The sequence below is a fragment of the Phyllobates terribilis genome, unplaced genomic scaffold (assembly GCF_046119375.1).
Source record: "Phyllobates terribilis strain yellow unplaced genomic scaffold, ASM4611937v1 Scaffold_1__5_contigs__length_1240528914, whole genome shotgun sequence".
NCBI lineage: Eukaryota > Metazoa > Chordata > Amphibia > Anura > Dendrobatidae > Phyllobates > Phyllobates terribilis.
Window position 1 is genome coordinate 1,191,574,229 of NW_027362761.1, and position 20,574 is coordinate 1,191,594,802.

General features: G+C 45.4%; 2 protein-coding genes across 2 annotated transcripts; both read left to right on the forward strand.

Moving 5' to 3' along the window:
- The first annotated feature begins 945 nt into the window (after positions 1-945).
- Positions 946-17,976, forward strand: UBOX5 (U-box domain containing 5). The gene is made up of 5 exons (XM_073649220.1): positions 946-1,064; positions 6,806-6,898; positions 9,923-11,090; positions 13,421-13,588; positions 15,102-17,976. Exons 2-5 carry the CDS (start codon positions 6,845-6,847, stop codon positions 15,308-15,310), a joined length of 1,599 nt encoding a protein of 532 aa, XP_073505321.1. The 5' UTR covers positions 946-1,064; positions 6,806-6,844; the 3' UTR covers positions 15,311-17,976.
- Positions 976-6,779, forward strand: FASTKD5 (FAST kinase domains 5). The gene is made up of 2 exons (XM_073649215.1): positions 976-1,064; positions 3,309-6,779. The coding sequence occupies exon 2, from the start codon at positions 3,338-3,340 to the stop codon at positions 5,624-5,626; it is 2,289 nt and encodes a 762-aa protein (XP_073505316.1). The 5' UTR covers positions 976-1,064; positions 3,309-3,337; the 3' UTR covers positions 5,627-6,779.
- Positions 17,977-20,574: the final 2,598 nt, after the last annotated feature.

Here is a 20,574-nt window from a genome sequence, read left to right on the forward strand (position 1 = left end):
CCCCCCCAGTGATAAGGTACAAAGTGTTATGGCCCCTCCATCCGCTGTGCCATGCTGCCACCTGCTGGACGCATGAGGTATGTCAGCGCTCAGCACTGGGCCTGCCCCTGAGGGTCACTTGTACGAGCAGCGCCACCCAGTGGTGGTCGTGGGCACTTTTTACACAATTTTCGGTCCCATCTGTGAATCTTCAATAAAACTTTATTTAGAAATGAAGCGAAACATCTTCATCGCATTGGTGTCAAAAGTGCTCTCCTGAAATCCTCTGTGCTGCTGGTAACAATCTGCTCCCACGTATTTCCTCCACCCCAGTCCCCTTATACATTCCCTCCTACCTCCTCTGTACTCACATAACCGGACTGGTCAAGCGGCAGGCTCCTCTGCTGAAATCCTCTGTGCTGCTGTGGCTTGATTGGTTACATATCTTTCTATTATTCAGATCCTGCAGACAAAGCAGAAGGGAATACATATAATGGCGTCATATAACCGCTCACTCCTAGTGGTTGTGGTAACACAAGCTCCAGCTCCGGTCACTGACAGCAAGCAGCGCTGCTGAAAATGGAGAAAAACTGGCTCCACCCACAAAGCGGCGGATTCTTTTGGCCCCGCCCACATACGAGAGTAGTATTTAGAATGCCCCGCCCATATTAAGGCTATATTCTGATAGCTCCGCCCACACATTGATAACTAGCTGACGGCTGTTGCCAGATTACTAGGAGCTCCGCCCACGCACTTTAGACTGACAGATAAGTACTGACTCCTCTCACACATCGCTGGATTGGATCATAGGTAGCGGCTGGACCCGCCCATATTAGATTGACAACCTCTCCTGGCTCCGCCTCAACATTCTACACTCACGTCACGTTTACCTCAAGCTCCGCCCATTTACTGGCACTTTCAATCCTCCCACTTGCTGGCAAGGCACCGTGCTGACGTCACTTAAGTATTAACCACGCCTTCTATCCCGGCAGAGCTGTGACATTGGCTACGTCATCAGTGAGCGCCGCTGGATTGCGTCTCTTCCCAGTGCATGGATAGGCGGTGATCAGAGGAGAGCGGAGCGGGTATGTCACCAGTGTCTACCGGTGTAGACGGGGGTCACTGTGGTCACAGATGCGGCTCCTGTGTATTTATATACTGGTGACAATCTGTAGTCACGTAACGGCGACCAATGAGAGCTCAGCTTTGATTTTCCCAGAGCGGATTTTTAGATGAGAGCTGCTCTCTGATTGGTTGTGTGGTCAGGACGCTTGTGGTCTCCTGTCCTTCCTTATAGATCAAGTCGTCATAGCAACTGATGATAAATGACATTTTATTTGGTTTTCACCCTCATTAGCGCAGCATTGGCACATGACAGACGGCGAGTACAGATCAGATCTTTATCAGTGATGCATGAAGCTGCATTTTTAATTTACCTGCTGATCAGACGCCGGTCACTCCTCATGAATGTCTTCACCCCCCCCATACCCCCATAACCCGTGCCCTGCGGTTGCGTATAGTCCTTGGCCCCCCCATGTCCGTCAGCTGCGTATAGTCATTGGCCCCCCACGTCCGGCAGCCGCTTGTCGTTGGCCCCCCATTTCCGGCAGCCGCGTATAGTTGTTGGCCCCCCATGTCCGGCAGCCGCGTGTAGTCGTTAGCCCCCCTTTTCCGGCAGCCGCGAATAGTTGTTGGCCCCCCATGTCCAGCAGCCGCGTATAGTCATTGGCCCCCCATTTCCGGTAGCCGTGTATAGTCCTCGGTCCCCTCCCCCCGAGTCCGGCGGCCGCATATAGTCCTCGGCCCCCCATGTCCGGCAGCCGCATATAGTCCTCAGGCCCCCCCCCCTCCGTGTCCGGCGGCCGCGTATAGTTCTCGGCCCCCGTTATGGTATCGTTTGTGCCGCTGCAGCATTATTATTGGTGGGTGATACTTTATCATCGCCTCATTTATTTGATCTGAGGGTCAGAGAGTGAGAATCGTGATATTACAGGGGGTTTCCACATCGGACAGACTTTGTCGAAGGGGTCAGAGTAACAGACAAAAAAAGTGATTCTCTCTTCCCTGTCCCTTTTTGGTTTCCCCTCGCCTGTGTCTATACAGGAAATTACTGCTCGGTCTACCGGTAGTAAGCTGTGTGATTGACTGCAGTGGTCACATGAACCTGTGACCGAACTTCAACACTGTAGCAAAAATTAGAGACCGGCCAGGCAATATTGGTAACAGTAGCGACGAGGGGTATATTTTTTTTACAAAAAAGGGCAACCCCCCGCCCCCAAACCCTTTAAGGGTCACTGCTGTTTTATCTTACTATTCACATCTGATGACTTCACCAAGGTTGTGCTGACTTCCGCCGGCTGACTGCTGACCTCCGCCGGCTGACTGCAGACCTGGCTTGTTTCCCATCTTTCTCCACCCTTCTCTGGCTCTATGAAGCCAGAGCTGTCAATCAAAGAAGAGGGGGGTGGAGAGTGATGGAAAACAAACAGGTGATTGGCCGCGCCGTGGAGCAGCGAGTGGCAGGACTTAGTTTGAATATTCATTCTGTGCTGACAGTCCCTTAAAAATAATTTTTGTCCTACTGTTATTGGAATATGCAGTTTCCTTCACCCGTCAGATGGTGATTTATTGCAGCGGTGGTTGTCTCTAGTCTGTTGAAATTACAGGTGGAGAATGCCTGTCCCACTTAGAGGGATTGATCTAGTTGGAGGGCATATCCCTTTAAAGGGGGTTTCCAGAACTTAGATATAGGACAGATGATCCATATCAGACTGGTGAGGGTGACGGTGCCGGACTCCACTAATCAGCTACCGAATGTGGGTGCAGCACAGTAGTGGCCGTTCGCAGGTACTGCATTTTGGCTCCCATTGAAGTGAATGTAATCTGGGCTGCAGTACCGAGAATGGCCACTACACAGTGGCCTGAATTGCAGTTTCCCATCTCTGTATACATTCGGCCGGTGCTTATAACAGCTGATAGGTGGAGGTGTCGGGAGTCGGACACCAATGGTGTGATAGGTTATCACTATCTATCTTGCATTAAGTCGTCTGAGGTACTATATTTTTACTTCCCCTTTAATATGGGTGTTTCTTTCTTACAATAATTTTCTTGGAAGTTTCATTGACTCCTTTAACACCTGATATATCATGAAATGAATGGACGCGAGCCGCCTGGAGTATCTTTCTGTAGACAGAAGCCATCGTGCCACCTGTCCACGCACTTACCGGCTTCATAGCTCTTGTGGATTTTTCTTCCATCTTATTGCTTTTCTGTGCATCTTTTATATCAGGAAGACACTCATCTTCATTCTCCGTCTACCCTTTTTTCAGTACTCTTCCGATTCGGTTCCTCAAGACCCATGGCCACTGCACTACGTCGAGGATTGCAAGGAGGCGTTTTCCGCACAGCTTCATTTTCATCTTTTACTCGATGGACAAGTGTTAAAAGTACAGATAAACTTAGGAGAATCGCTGTTCAGCCCGCTTATTATTACAAGAAAGTGCGCAGCAATGCTGGAGATTTTCCCAATCCCGAAAGACCTTCAGAGTATCCCACAGCGTCCGAGAAGAGGCAACCGCAACGTGACTACCAGCAGCATAAAAATGCAACCGGACGGCCAAGAATGAAAAAATTGGACTTGCCGTCATATACCCGAGAAAAACTGTCGGAGAAATTGGCAAAGACGTATAGGAAAAGCAGAAATGAGGACTTGTACGATGATGTGGAATCGTACAATAGCATGGCTGATCCGAGGGTCTTCCAACAGAGTCGAGCTGAGTACAAGTCTCTGTGCTACAGCTCCGGACATACTGTGGACACCTCCAAGGAAGAAGGCGAGCTCCTTCTACAGAAAGTTGCTTGTAACGACCTTTCTCCTGCAGAAATTTCAGAATTTTGGGAAAAACTAAGTCACGTCCCTGGAGACCATATGGGCTTAATAAAATCCAATAAACTTTTTGAGAAATTATGTGGCCGCAGCATTGAAGCCCTGAAGCTCTACACTCATCGAGAACTCATCCATATCCTCGGAGCCTTCGTCCGACTCAAAATTCCCACGAATCATCCCTTACTGAAAGCCTACGAAAAAGAGTTCAGTGGCCGGGTTTGGTACCTGTCTACCAATGAGTTACTTCTGGTGGCAGATATGTGGAGATGTTTGTCGTTCAGCGTCCCGAAGTTTTTGGACATAATGTACAGTTATATGCACTTGCGTTGTATGGACCTAACTTTAGCTCAGGCCATCCAGTTAATATACATCACTGGTGAAGGGAGACGAGCCCCCGAAGAACTGATGGAGAAACTGGAGGCCGTGGTCTTGAGATATCTCCAGACCATCAACCTAGAAGAAATCGGGACAGTTTGTTTAGGCTTCTTTAAAACCGGTCATGGGTTATCGGAGTATCTAATGAGAAAATTTGGTGATCTGATCGTAGAAAACATGAATGACATAAGCAACTATTCTTTAGTCAACGTCCTTAAAATGTTCCGCTTCACCCGCGTCGACCATGTGGATTTTTTTAGGCAGGTTGGACAGGTGGCCTTTCAACGTATACCCAACATGGGCATTCAGGGCATCATGCATGTTACCCTGTCCTTCGCCTCAATGCATATTCTGGATGAAGATCTCATGAATACAGTCGCCTCAGTCATTCCGGATCGAGTAGGCTACTGTAGGAGCAAAGACATTGCCAAGTTGCTTTGGTCTTTTGGCATCCTGACCTATAATCCACCCAACTCCGATATTTTTTACTCTGTTTTAATTAATGAAATCTCCAAAAATCTCCAAGAATTTCAGAGCTTTCCTGAACACTTCTTGACTTGTCTGATGGCCCTCGCTTTCTGTCAGAGGTTCCCGCTGGATCTAATTAAGGTGGCCCTAAGCGAAGCATTCATCATTCAGTCCACTAAAATAAGCCTGTTCGAACTGAAGAAGGATCTCTTCACCATAGCTGGTAGCGTAGAGATCGAATGCCCAGAATACATAGGAGAAACTATCTCCCCTGAGCTACGCCAAGAAGTTACCGAAATGCTTCTAAATTTCTCCAAACTGGACATCTACGTGAAGGAAGAGGCGCTAGAAGCGGCCTCAATGTTAGAAATCTTGTTGGGAGGTCCTGAGTTTGTAAAGCACCACATGATCTTGCCACATACTCGGTCAAAAGATCTGGAGGTCCACTTCGATATCAACAACAAGCCCATCCAGATAAATGCAAGTATTGTCAAAGCTGAGCAATCGAAAAAGAAACCCATTGGCGTCCAAGTTACCGATGACCTCATGAGCCAGTTACTGAATAAAAACTTGAACCCTTCTCCTGACGATACTCAGGACGGTGCAAAAATGCAAGGTTCTGCCAGAATCACTGAAGGCCTCTTGTCCCAGTTGACCACAAGAAGGAAACTTGATAAGAAACCTGTCACTGAGGTTATTAAGCTGGCCCTTCAGGTCACCAACCGGAATCACTATTGTTACGGTCAGAAACGGCTCCTGGGTCTCCATGACATGAAAAGGAGGCAACTGCGGAAGTTGGGTTACGTGGTGGTGGAGCTGCCGTACTGGGAGTGGTATCCTCTAACCAAGTGCTCCCAGTCAGAAAAACTATCATATCTACATTACAAAGTGTTTGAGTCACTGGACCAAGCGAGGTGACGGGACAACTGGGTCTACAAATTCATGAAACACCCACCAACAGAGAACTGATCCGATCAGTTCATTGCCCCCATTTTTCATTCACGAGAAATAATAGTCTTTACACAAAGAAATTATATTTCCACCCCTCTGCTCCATGCTGTTTACTGTGAATAAAAAAAAAAAAGATTGTGGAATTTATTACTTTTATCGTGTCTTCCTTTTTCTCCTTCCTCCTCCTCCTCCTGCACCTGCACCACCTCCTGCACCTGCACCACCACCTCCTCCTCCTCCTCCTCCTGCACCTGCACCACCACCTCCTCCACCGGGAAGATGCCCTGGTGACCCTGAGAATTTCACAGACAAAATCAGATCAGACACTTGCGCCTCCTTTCTGACAAATCAAACCTTTTAATCTGAAACCTATCACATTTTGGTTCTATGGTTATGTGACCACAGGTTTCCCCTCACCATGAAATTCCCTCTGGGAGTTTAGAGGTTAGCAAGACCAGATCAGTTCTGCCAGTGACCACTTGGGACTGTTTTTTACCCTTCGTTTCCTGCCATGGTTCCAGTAGTCTATGTAGATGACTGGTCACAGGGATTCCAAGGACTGTTACCATTACTGCGGTGATCAGTGGTCTCTTGGGGGATATTGGGGGGACAGTAGGGAACGCACAGATAATAAAGATAAATAACTATAGTAAACTTTGGACTAAACGTTTTTAGATATCCTTGGAAAATCTGGTATTTGGATCTTGCTGTAGCCATCACTGACCAGCAGGTGGCGATGTCGGTCTTCAGAACGGATCTCTGCTTGTTAGATCATTTCGTGTCTGTCCATAGGGAAGAACCAAGAGTCTCTCTTCTGTCTCTCCTTGTGATGGCCGATCCGTGTGATACATATGCTGATTCCAGTCATCGGTCATGATGACAGTGTGGTAAATTCTGGGATGACTGCACAAGTTCAGCAGAGCATACATATAGAGAGGTTTGTGTTGATCTTTATTGCGAGGTCTCGCTTCTGCTGCATAGGGAAATCGAGCTTTGCCATATACAATATTTTCTGCCACTTTATTGAAATCTCCCTTTTTCTTTTTGATGGAGTGCCCACCGTTCATCAGTGATCTCACCCATCCTCATCGTCACAGTACCCTAATTTGCATCCTGTCCTTGAACGTTAACCATCTGATCTCCTAGGTGTTGCTGCGCTGAGACCTGACACTATATTGCGCCAGGATGGTCGTAAATCTCTGCCTTCCTCAGTTCAAGCCGCGGGTATTTTGCAACAAGGTAACGTTTGCTAATTACGAAACGCTGAACATAATTGTATCATTGGCTTTAAATTTTGTAGCTCAAGTGCAGGTTTTTCAATACACGACTAGGTGTCTCGTGCTTCCTAGTCCAGCCACGCTGCCAGTACTGATTGGCAGATTTTTGTCAATATACATTGTACACAAAAGATGGTGTGGGCGGGGTTATACAGGGCTCAGCATTCTGAGCACTGCTACATCCGCAGCAGAGAAAACTGTGATTATATCAAAATGACTTCAAGCAGCCCAGCAAGTGACACATCGATGGAATCAGGGTTTCAGCCTTTACGCCGTGCTGCTCTCAGATTACATACATAACCCAGTGACAGATTCCCTTTTTAGGTGTTGTCCGATTGGGTCAAATTATCACTGATCCATTGGATAGTCGATAACTTTTAGATTGCTCGGACTTGGCACCAATCGCCTGAACGTGGCACTTTTATCCCCTTTATAATGGAACGGCATAATGCAGGTTTGGCCCATTTTTTGTTTTATGAGGCTGCCGAAGAAAACCAATTACAGCTCTCCGGCAGTCCTAAAGGGAAGAAAGGAAGAAGCGGTTGAGCATACACTGTACTGCTCCATCCTAATGGCATAAAATGCCCCTTTCTGGTAAGCGATGGGGATCTTAGTGGTCGGACACCTTTCAATCTAACAGTAATAGCCTATCCTAAGGAAATATTATTTGTTCCAAACAGAACACCCCTTTAAAGGGCATAGATGAATAGTCATCTGAGATGCTAGGACAACTCGAGACCTAAAAGCACCGGAAGCTGAAACCCTGATTCCAGCGATGTATCACTTGCTGAGCTGCTTGCTGTGATTTTGAATAGAATCACAGTTCTCTATTCTGCAGAGCTCTGTATAACCCCGCCCCCAACCACTGATTGGCAGCTCCCTGTGTACACTGTACAGTGGTGGCCAAAAGTATTGGCACCCCTGCAATTCTGTCAAATAATACTCAGTTTCTTCCGGAAAATGATTGCAATCACAAATTCTTTGGTGGTATTCTCTTCATTTAATTTGCTTGCAAGGAAAAAACACAAAAGAGAATGAAGCAAAAATCAAATCATTGATCATTTCACACAAAACTCCAAAAAAGGGCCGGACAAAAGTATTGGCACCCTCAGCCTAATACTTGGTTGCACAACCTTTAGCCAAAATAACTGCGAACAACCGCTTCCGGTAACCATCAATGAGTTTCTTACAATGCTCTGCTGGAATTGTAGACCATTCTTCTTTGGCAAACTGCTCCAGGTCCCTGATATTTGAAGGGTGCCTTCTCCAAACTGCCATTTTGAGATCTCTCCACAGGTGTTCTATGGGATTCAGGTCTGGACTCATTGCTGGCCACCTTAGAAGTCTCCAGTGCTTTCTCTCAAACCATTTTATAGTGCTTTTGGAAGTGTGTTTTGGGTCATTGTCCTGCTGGAAGACCCATGACCTCTGAGGGAGACCCAGCTTTCTCACACTGGGCCCTACATTATGCTGCAAAATTTGTTGGTAGTCTTCAGACTTCATAATGCCATGCACACGGTCAAGCAGTCCAGTGCCAGAGGCAGCAAAGCAACCCCAAAACATCAGGGAACCTCCGCCATGTTTGACTGTAGGGACCGTGTTCTTTTCTTTGAATGCCTCTTTTTTTTCCTGTACACTCTATGTTGATGCTTTTTCCCAAAAAGCTCTACTTTTGTCTCATCTGACCAGAGAATATTCTTCCAAAACATTTTAGGCTTTCTCAGGTAAGTTTTGGCAAACTCCAGCCTGGCTTTTTTATGTCTCGGGGTAAGAAGTGGGGTCTTCCAGGGTATCCTACCATACAGTCCCTTTTCATTCAGACGCCGACGGATAGTACGGGTTGACACTGTTGTACCCTCGGACTGCAGGGCAGCTTGAACTTGTTTGGATGTTAGTCGAGGTTCTTTATCCACCATCCGCACAATCTTGCGTTGAAATCTCTCGTCAATTTTTCTTTTCCGTCCACATCTAGGGAGGTTAGCCACAGTGCCATGGGCTTTACACTTCTTGATGACACTGCGCACGGAAGACACAGGAACATTCAGGTCTTTGGAGATGGACTTGTAGCCTTGAGATTGCTCATGCTTCCTCAAAATTTGGTTTCTCAAGTCCTCAGACAGTTCTTTGGTCTTCTTTCTTTTCTCCATGCTCAATGTGGTACACACAAGGACACAGGACAGAGGTTGAGTCAACTTTAATCCATGTTAACTGGCTGCAAGTGTGATTTAGTTATTGCCAACACCTGTTAGGTGCCACAGGTAAGTTACAGGTGCTGTTAATTACACGAATTAGAGAAGCATCACATGATTTTTCAAACAGTGCCAATACTTTTGTCCACCCCCTTTTTTAGGTTGGGTGTGGAATTGTATCCAATTTGGCTTTAGGACAATTCTTTTTGTGTTTTTTCATTGAAGACAAATTAAATGAAGATAATAATACCAAAGAATTTGTGATTGCAATCATTTTCAGGAAGAAACTGAATATTATCTGACAGAATTGCAGGGGTGCCAATACTTTTGGCCACCACTGTACATTATCAGCCAATCAGTGGTTGGGGGCGTGGTTACACAGAGCAGGAGGACAACATGGCATGAGACACCTAGTCCTGTAGTGATGATCTCCTGTTGATAAAACACTGATTTTATTGAATCAACCACACACAGCCTAGTAAGTGACACATTGCTGGGATCAGGGTCTCTGCCCCTACAGTAAGCTGCTCTCAGATTAAATAGCAATAAAAGGATATGTTCAGCCAATGCTCTGAAAGAAAATCTGCAGCTGAAATTGGCATCGTCACGTGTCCACACGCAGATTCCATGGGGATTTCACATAGTTTCCAAACACGATCCGCCGTAGACTTTACATATCGGCTCCTTTTTTTTCCCCAAAGTGCAGAATTCAAATCCAAATCCAATCATGGAAAAATCCTCATTTTTAGGTAGAGAAATGGAAAGAATAGAACATGACATGTCTCCTCTGTTCTTAGATCAGCGCTGATGGATACGAAGTGGAGAATCTGGTCTCCGAAGATCTGGCAAAAAGGAACCGCGGCTTTCGCTGTGAATATTTCATTAAGCCTCCGATACACATCACCTTCTCCTTCCCATTTAATTTAGATATATGTAGGATAAATATTGACACCTCCTCGGGGGGGCACCAGCACTTTTCAGGAATGGACATATATACAGCTACCTCCCCCAACAAAATGTCTAGTAGTAACCACGAGGTGAACCAGCCAGCTTCGGTCGGCCAGGCGCTGGACAAAGAAGTCTTTGCTTTGGTGGGTAAAGTTGTGCTAAAAAATCAAAGCAAGGCTACGTTCAATAACCGGGGCTTCAAACCTAGACACCCGTTCCATCAGACCAATAACGTGATGTCCTACCATGGCTCGTCTTGCCAAGATCTGTGGAATAAGGGGCAGCACTCACTAAGTAACGTTACCCATCTGAAGATCTGCATAACGCATGTTGCCGGAGGGATGCCTTGTAGTATAAAGAGGGTGGAGGTGTGGGGGCAGCCGGCAAAGACTTGCCCTAAGGAACTGGTGGAGAGTGTTTACCAAATCGCTTGCCTAAGTCTTCCTCATGGCTTTGGGCAGCAGCGTCCGGCATCGCCAATGGAAAGCAACTCAGAAAACACACAGCACAGCCTGAGCGAGCTCGCCAATATTCTCCAAGATGTTCCCGAGGAGTTCCTGGACCCAATCACACTGGAGATCATGACTTTCCCCATAATCCTTCCATCGGGGAAAGTTATCGACCAAAGCACACTTGACAAATGCAACCAAAGTGAAGCGTCGTGGGGAAGGATGCCAAGCGACCCGTTTACGGGGGTGCCGTACTCTGCGCACTCCCAGCCTCTCCCGTATCCTTCACTCAAAGCTAGGATAGACTACTTCCTCCTACAGCACAATATTCCCGGCTCCAACCTCCTGGGAAGAACGCGAGTCGGCGCCCCGGTGACTGCTTCCGCCATCGCTTTGTCCTCCATGAAGAGGAAAGTGGAGTGGATGGAGGATTCGACCATCGATGGTGATAAGGTAGACACCTACTTTTCGGCAGTGAGCGGCCTCTCGTCTACCTCAGAGATGGGAACGAAAAAGATGAAAACTGAGAATGACAGTCACATGTCACAGATGGATTGCTCCAATTCAGGTATTCCCAACACTCCCTATTTCTAAAGGGTAAAGTTAGGATCAGTTATCCATACCCGATCGGTGAAGGTGCGACACTTGTCATCCGCCCCGATCAGCTGTTTCCCAATGCTGGAGGCTCCGTCAAATGTACTGCAGATCCACTATTATTCAATGGGCAGTACCTGGCCACCACAGCCGCTATACAGTTTACGGAGCTGTGCTGTTATGTTCCACAACTGATCACATCCAGGCTGATCGTCGAGTGTGCTGGGTGTCGTACCCCCCACCCCGATTTCCCAATTTGATATCCTAAATCCGCAATAAAAAAAGTGCTGAAAAACCCCTTTAAGAAAACTGCCAAAGTGCCTTAGGGAAACTAATAGCCCATGCAGTGCTCATTGGGAAATAAAATATGCAAATAGTCTCTTTACAGAGGAAGAGATTAAGGACTCTTGCGCCACCAATTGGAGAAATCCTAGAAGACTATATCAAGTTTTTTAAAGAAACCTTGTCACATGACTTGGGATATAAAGTCAAACCAGAACCTCAATTTGTATACAGCTGATACTTCGTCCTCGTCCGTTAATACAAATTATGGTTGTGTGATGGAGAGGCCTTTAATGGGGGATCTAAAAGGCAATGGACAAGCCAAGACTGAGGCACTAGCAACCCGTTGGTTTGATACTATCAAGAGAACGGTGGCGAAGACCTTGGTGAACCCATCCAGGCTTGCATAAGATCGATCTTCCTCGAGATCGTTCATCTATCAAGTTGCCATGGCTATTGACCAAGTGAAGGCCGATAATAATAAAAGTCAATGTTTCTCCTGATGGAGACCCCCATAATAGTGTAGGAAGACACATAGGCCTCGCAATGTTTCCTGGGAAATACAGTATGCAATTAAGTGGCAATTAAGTTTGAGGACCCCCTTAGAGGACGTATAATCAGGTCAAAAGTGGCCAGTTTTTGTGCCTTATTTTATTCCCGCTACTCTCCTGAGTATTATGGTTTTGTTCTGATTTTTTAATTCACCGTACAGTTCCAGAGATACGGGCCTTTTATATTTAGTGCTAATTTTTATGGTCACAGGCTCCTCGGGGGCATGGTGTTAGGCTCCTCTGCATTATTACCCAGTGAGCACCCCCCATTTTTAAAGAGCATAAAAATTGGCAGTAAATTAAAATGCCCATATCTCCAGACCTATATGGTGGATTTAAAAAAAAAAAAAAAAATATATATATATATATATATATATATATATATATATATATATATATATATATATATATATATATATATATATATATATATATATATATATATATATATATATATATATATATATATATAATACATACATATATGCCGAATACTCAGGGGAGCAGCAGGAATAAAATAAGAGTAAAAACGGTCCCCTTCTGACCTGGTGATGGGTCTCCTTTAAGGAAAAGTTTAACCCTTGTATCCCCTGTTGAAGGCCTCTCACGCTGCCAGCCATACTCTTACTTTGCACTGATGAGACCGCTGTCTGGAGAAAATTCTGGTCCGGCTTTATTTCCTAATTCTTTACAGGGTCAATATTGACTTTTAGGATTGCCGCTGCCAAAAAGTGGCACTAGAGACCCTCCTCTTTTTCTCTGTTAAAAAGGCTTCTTCTCGAGACAGGAGGAATTTTTTTGGCAAATGTCCAGTGCTGTGTTAGAAGTGGGCTGGCTGCTTATTTCAGGAGCTAAGCAAAACCCCTCATCTGTCTATGCCTCCATCTTGGCTTGGCCTGGCCTGTTGAGGTGAGCAGTCAGCCGCCAGACCCCCACACACAGCACTGGTCATATGCCAACACACAAAACTTTCTCCTGTGTCAAGAAGAACCTGAAAACGGCACTGCACCGAGTAGGGACCACCTTGAAATCTGACCATTGGGACTGCTTCACCAGTACAAGTACTATACTTTTATTTTTTTTTACTGGACCACCCTATTGAGGTTTACAAAATTACTGATGATCTCATCTGCCAGGTTTTCCAAAATAAGCAGGCTGTCCTGGATCCTTATAGAAGTGATCCCTAGATGTGCCCCATATATACACCCACAACGTCCACATAGGTGTCGAGAAGATCTCCATGATGACAGAATTTAGGAATGGGAGTGTTGTCCTTACAGACGCTCAATAGTGCAGTTTCAGGCTTTGGCCCTGAATGGTCAAGGCCTAGAAAAAGTTTTTTAAAACTTTTTTTTTTCTCCACGTTTCATGTAAACTAAAGTGGATGGGGAAGTGGGACATGGTGGATGTTAGGCTGGAAAATTTAATGTCGGGGTTTGAGATTTGTTTTAAGATTTTGGTTTGCCCACAGAGTCAATATCCCATGAGCAGAGACTGACACAAAGCCTGGACCAGGCTCTCACCTCAGCCCTGGGCTCCATGCCCTCGTACACAGCAAAGTTTTTGAAGAGTCAACAGCAAGGATTTCACATGGAGAGTGCTGGGAGCCCACCCTGGACCACAGCCCCAACCTTCACCGGTATTGTCCTAGACAAGATCACTACTGGCAATGATCTGTATATTGAGCACTGGAGGGAGGACGCGCGTCACGTCTACCCTGCATCTCCTGCCCCTCGTGTCAGATGGTCCTCCCTAAATCCATGGGGCCCTAATGGGATAGCGATGACCATTGCTGCCACCTTGGTACTCCTAAGAAGCTCAGCCATAGAATGGTCTTCATAAGAGATCTTTTTTTTTTGTATCCAATACTAGCAGTACCAAGTATTGTAATATATAGAACAAGATCCAACAATCACACCTTCTAGACTAAAAAATATTAAACGTTTTGAATCTCAAAAATTAAATATAAAAAAAACAAACATGAAGATATTCACTATTGCTGCGGCCGTAAGTCTGATCTTATGAAAATATCTAAAAAAAAATGTAATCTATAAAATAAATACTAAAAAAAAAAACAGAATTTCCATTTTTGTAAACTGCATGTCCCTTAAAAAATGCAATAGAAAACTATCAAAATGTCTCATCTACCTCATAATGGTAACATGAAAAAACAAGCCCTTATACAGGTCCATAGATTGGGGGGTGGGGGGGGGGGGGATAAAAGTTCCGGGTCTCAACAAATGTAATTATTTTTTTTTTAATTTTACACATTTAATTTTTTTTCTTTTTTAATTTTACACATTTAATTTTTATTTATTTTTTTTTAATTTTACAAATGTAAATTTTTTTTTTAAGTCACTAAAATATAAAAGAAAGTCTAGTTGTCACTGTAATCGTACTGACCTGGAGAACACCGTCACCTCCTCATTCTTATCGCACGCTGAAGGCTGTAAAAACGGAAACCCCCAAAAAACTTCAAAAGTTACGCTGACCCATTTACCCTACATTATGGTTTTGAGTCAGGAAGTTCATAGAAGTCGGGTCTAAGATATAAAGTGAAAAAAAAAAAAAAAGTTTAATAGAAATGTGACGATATTAAAAAGCACAAAACCCTTCTCTTCTACATTCGAATTTTTTTTTTTTTTAAAGAAAATAAAAATTGCTGGTTACACAAAAAAGCCAAAAATATAAACCTTATCAGAAAGGAGTAAAAAAAAATCTTTATTCATAGCGTGTCCAAAAAAAAAAAAATTCACTGAATATTACCAATAAAAAAAATGACAACTCTTTACCTCTACCCCCCCACAAAAAAAAACTAAGCCTTGTCACTGCTTTGTTGATTTAAGAAAAGTCACTTAAGTTTTTTTTTATGCCAAAGACATTAAAAATGTATTGGGGAAAAAACAAAGAAAATCTCCACTTCCTATAGGCCTCGGATTTATTACTCCTGATGGTTTTTTATGTGGCTGAGGATGTTCCCGCAGCATCAGGGGGCGGTCAGGAGGGGATACCGCATCCTTGATTATAGTCATTGTCTTTAAATAAAGGGGGGGGATTCTAATTTCTTTTCTTCACCCTTGTGTATTTGCTTTTTGGGCGTCTCGGAGTCGTTACTAATACCTTTTTGTGTGTGTGGGATCTCTCTTCCGCAGGGCGCGCGAGGAGCGGCGCGGATCAAGGCTGCACATCGTGTATGAGAACATTTTCAGCCTATTGTAAGACTGAACCCATTTACCAGCTTTCCTGCGGCCATCTCATGTGTCGCCCTTGCCTGGCCGAAACTCAGAAGGCGCTTTCCGTCGTCTGCAGGAATTGCAGTCGGACCGTCGCCACCCGCGACGTGCTGAGGGTCCACCTGTAGATGGCGCACAGACCAGCGGAGCCAATCACGTTCAGCTTCCTTCCGGGATACAACGCTTAGACGGGACACAACCTTTGCTGCTAATCTCTACAGACTTGTGCATATTAATTTAGAAAGGTCATATTAGGAGGTTTAGCCGGAGCCTCGGCCTCTCCGCTCGCTCATAGCTGTACTAGCCCAAAAAAAAAGTCTAGCTTTTGTGTTTACAATGGGATTCCACTGTGTTAAGTAACGGACCCCCGATGGAAACCTGATTTTGGAATTAAGTGCAATTGTGTATCGTGATCCTCATGCTTTCCTTCCTTGGTGCCTGGTATGTTCTCCGCGTGGTTCCAGTAATTACAGACCTCGTACCACCATCCGTTGTGCCCAGCTGGTCTCTTGAGCATTTCCGTAGTAATAAAATTGCCTTACTCGGGCACCCCTTGTGCACAGACCGCCCCCCGGTCTTCCTTCAGTTGAATAATGTGGATATTAAATTGACGCCAAATATGTTAAAGGAACGGCGCTCCCTCCATATATGTGCACTTCCTGTCACATGACATAAGTACAATTTGCAATATGGCCGTCTTTAGTTTATAATTAATCGTCTCAGGTACCTGTTCAAGGTTTCAGATCCAATTCCAGAGTCAGTGTCTACATCCTAGCAACCGTCTTAAAGATTTTCTCTAGCTGCGCTCCAATCCATGTCAGGAGATGACCGGCGCTGATGACGCCGCGTCTACTCATAGCTAGATCCCTGTCAAACGTACACTCATTTCTGGAGGTATGTGTAGACGCGTCGACTTTGTAGTCGATTGTAGAATGTTTTCTTAAAGGGTTATCATCATGTTGTCTTCAGGAGGGTATGACTCGAGGCTTCCTACTTGGAAGGAGCCATTCTCTTCTCAATGATTGACTGTTCGGACCAGTGGCTTTGCCCCTACAGCATCGGATGAGCGATGATTCTCCAGAGCAGCACTTGCAACCTCTATAGCAAAGAGCTTGTGAGCGCCGCATCCCTTGCCTAGAAGACCCATCTATCTGATAAGCTGCAGCAGTGGCCATTAGCCTTGTCAATGAAGAGGAAACAAATAATTAAAAATCCATCCACTCCCCAGAACCGAGACAATTTTTAACAAGTCAATTGCAAAGCTTCACCATTTATGATGACGTGACAACCCCTTCAATAGGACCAGAGTCATATATGAAGAGTGTAGATGCTATATAGTAGCAGAGCTTGGCTGTTCTTTCAACCATTCTACACACAGGTTTGTTTTTTTTAAACCCCACCCCGGGTGGGAAAAATGCAGAAATTTGCATTCAAAAATTGTAAAATTTTTAAAATAGGACGTCAAAAGTTCCATTCTACAGAATTGACTCTTACTGGAGGCCATCAGTGCAAAATGATACGATAACTGGTTACGGTCCTTTTATTGCAGAAAGGGGAATTTGCAATTTCTTCAGAGACCTTCGAACACTTGTACAGGACCCTCACTGTGCCGTCATTCTGAGACTGGCTGTGAATTTGTGACAATTGCAACCTTTTTCTTTATGGGAATTGTTTTTTCGGTACGTCAGTTTCGATCCGTGGGCCATTTCGTAAATCTAGGTCCTCATTGCCGACGGGGGTAACACTGTGCAGATTGCTTTTTTTGTGACCTGATTTACTCTTTACACAAAGTATTATGGATGGCCCCTCCTTAGGAAAAGATCTATTTCTTAGCCTTTTGTGTATTGGTTCAACACTTGTCTGAAACTTGGTAAAATTACACATTGTCGTAACCCGTCATGGAAAGAAATATGATTTTACTGACCTACAATTCATGCAGAAAGGAAACTTTTGAAAATAAGAAAAAAAAAATCTCTTTCCGTACAGACCATCCATGTCAGATCATCTGAGCATCCATTTTTGGAGAATTGGGCATCATTGTCAAGTCTCCTTGAAAGGTTGGCTGGGTTGAGATCATGTGCCCTGATCATGACTGCATTGGCTTTGGTCTGAATATCCGAAAAGGAGGTTTTTTTTCTGTGCCCCTCGTCAAAGCCATTCAGTAGAATGAGAGAAATGGAGTCCAAATGATCAAACTTTTGACCACTGTTTTCCAGCTACGTCCATTTTTTCAGCACAACACAATAGCATATTCTACTCCGTTATTGTCACCAGCTAAACGAGATTTCTGGAAGCCCTAAAACAATGAATAGAAGAGTCGTGGAAAATCTGCGCTATGTTAGTATACTCTTTGTTGGAAGATAATTGCTATTTGTGTCCATTGCCAACGGTACTCCATAAGATTACATGCAGTATCGAGTATCCCTTGTAATGTGAATGTTTACAGATCTCTCCATGTTATGATTGTCTTTTTTTGAAACGCAAGGTCAAGTTCGTCGATCTTACATGGCTATAAGCTTGATAGGTCTTTAAGTAAAGTTCCCAAGTGTGTTCTTCAGGATATGTGATGAACCGAAATTGCCTGTTTCTTGTGCCTTTGTGTAAGTTAAACTGTAAAATTTCAAGCCAATGTCAACACGGGCCAAATACTTTCACAAGCACCTTCTCGTCTTGCCACAATCTAAATAATCTTATGGATGGGTGTGAATAATTTGTGTAAGAACATGTAGGACGTTCTTTGGATAACAACTGCTCAATGTAATGTATGGCGCATTAAAGATTTGCTAAAATTTGTGATTGTGGTTTGCATTATTTGCCTTTTAAAATACTTTTTTGGGGTTTTGGAGTAGGACACATGCTGTGAAAACACTTCTTTTATTCTTAATTATTCCAGACATACTTTCTGATGGCCAAGAGCAATATACCTTTATTTTCATGTTGACGTTTTTAACCTGTGCTCTTCTTTGGTTGATTAACATAGACTATTGTTTGAATAATCCTGAATGTTCATACTTGAGTTAAGATGTACTACAACTTATTGTCTGCAAATCTTGCAAGATAGGGTCATGGAGAAATACTGTTTGATAATATGCTGATTGCATATTATACCAGCCCAGGGAGTTGTTGATTTGCCGAGCAATGGAGGACAAACTATGCAAGTTGATTTAAATGCTCAAACAATGAGTCTTGAGCTCCTTCCACCTTCATCTCTGACCCTTGACCTGTGAATGATGACTGCAAGGACAATTGTAATCTATAAAAAGGGTGTCTGTGCCTCTATTTGGTGTCATTCTACAGTATGTCAGCTTAGGGGACTTCGGCCCCAGCTGGAGGAATACAGCAGATCGGCTCCATTGACCATTGCTGAACCCTCAGACATCTTGAAGAATCCAGGTTGGAATAAACAGGTCACCTGGCCCCAGACCTCACTGCTCTCTGCTAGTTTCCTAAGCTTGTCGTTACCTCCTCTCTTTGGTGGCCCGCCAAAAGTGGGGTGCTACTGGTGGGGGTAGTCGGCCTTGGAAACCCCGAGATCGCAGCTACTCTATTCCCAGCGGGCCAGCGGAAGGGTGAGGACTCTGCAATTTGCACCATCTTGGGTATTTGCTGGTACTGTTCTATCTGTTTATTGTCCACTTTGTGGTTCAATCAAGTATTGCCACACTGTTTTACCCGCACCCTGTGTTGTCTGAGTAGTGTTACGCCCATGGAAGACCACTTGTCTTCATATTTTGGTGCCAACAGTGGGATACTACTCAGCCCAGCGAATCTGGGAGAGCTGCAAGGGGACTGGTGTTAGCACACACCATCCAAAGGGCTCCACAACCAGGGAGGTATGTAGACAGACCCAGCAGACCCATAGGTAAGGCATACATAGCAGGATTCGGACGCCACTGTGTCCACCCCCACCAGCCGGGCCTTGGGAAGAGGACCGGAGTGGATGTATAGCCGCAACAAGAAACGGCAACTACAAGAGCTACGCCTGTTTCGACGGATTGAATACTGGTCCACCGACACTGTTGGATTTGATCAAGGAATTGGTCCGTTAGGATGCCCAGAACGTCGTGCAGGACGAAGAAAACTCTGCTGAGATGGACCCAGAGGAATTGCCAGAGCAAGGACCCAGTGGCAGTCTGGATTCAGCCCAGTCCCCAGCAGTCCGAATCCAGGAGTTGTTGGTTGCATTAGGTCCTGGAGCCTCAAGTGGGGAAAGGGATTGTGTTATGGAATCAGTTTTAAGCGTTCCAGTATACCTACCGCCAGCACCGAGCCCTACCCCCATGATGGTTACCCACCAAGGAACTCTTCTCCGCTACAGAGACGCGCTAGTGTTTAATGAGTCCAACACCAAAGTCGATGAATATCTGCAAGATTTTGAGACTGATGCACCAGGTGCCCACAGCTGATTGGGCTAAATACCTGTGGACTAGTTTGACTGGCCTGGCACGAGATGCTGCCTGATCGCTTGGGACTCAGGAATGCCTTGACTATATAGAACTATTAAGGACACCCTGCTGGCCCTTTTTACCATCACCCCTGAGAGATATCGCACTAAGTTTCGGACATTGTCTCACCAGGGGGTCTTCTATGTAGACTTTGGCTGTCAACTCCGACGACACTGCAACCGCTGGCTAGACGGTAGAACTGCCCAATCCGCTGCTGCTTTATGGGACTTGATCGTGCTCAAGCAACTTATGGAGAACATGGCCCCAGAAACACGAGAGTGGGCAGGACTCTCCCGCTACCCAGCAGAAAACCCACCAGGACCAAGAGTCACCAACAGTACCAGTGATTTGCCCAACCCACAGCGCTGTTATACATGCGGGCGCCTTAGACACGTGGCCAAAGATTGTCCCCAGGGCTGGGACCCCTATGCCTGGAGCCCGTCTGCCAGCCCAGCCGGTCAACATCTGCCAAAAGGAGCCAGCCGGGTCTGAGGGACCCTACCCTGGGACACACCAGCAGCTGAGGAAGTGGTATATCCTGTCCATACTCTACGGCGGGTTGGCCACCCTACACCAGCCAACTTCCATCACCCTGGTTAGCCCAGATGTTGTCCCACCAGAACACTACCCGGCCGCCAAGTGACCATCTCCCTGGCTGGAGGACAGCGCTTGGACATTCCTGTAGCGCGTTTGCAGTTGGACTGGGGTACCGACCAGGGAGAGGTTGAAGTGGGACTCATGGATGGCTTCCCCACACCTGTTCTTTTGGGGAATGACCTAGGACAAGGAATGATCAGTCAATTTGTCATGGTCATCACCCGCAGCCAAGCAACTTTCTGATGTGGATCCTTCTGCCACTCCTCCCAAGGATAACCAGCACCCCAAGCTTCCATCATTCACCGGTGGCGGCTAGTACCCCTGACCAGACTGTGTCCATTGACTGGAGG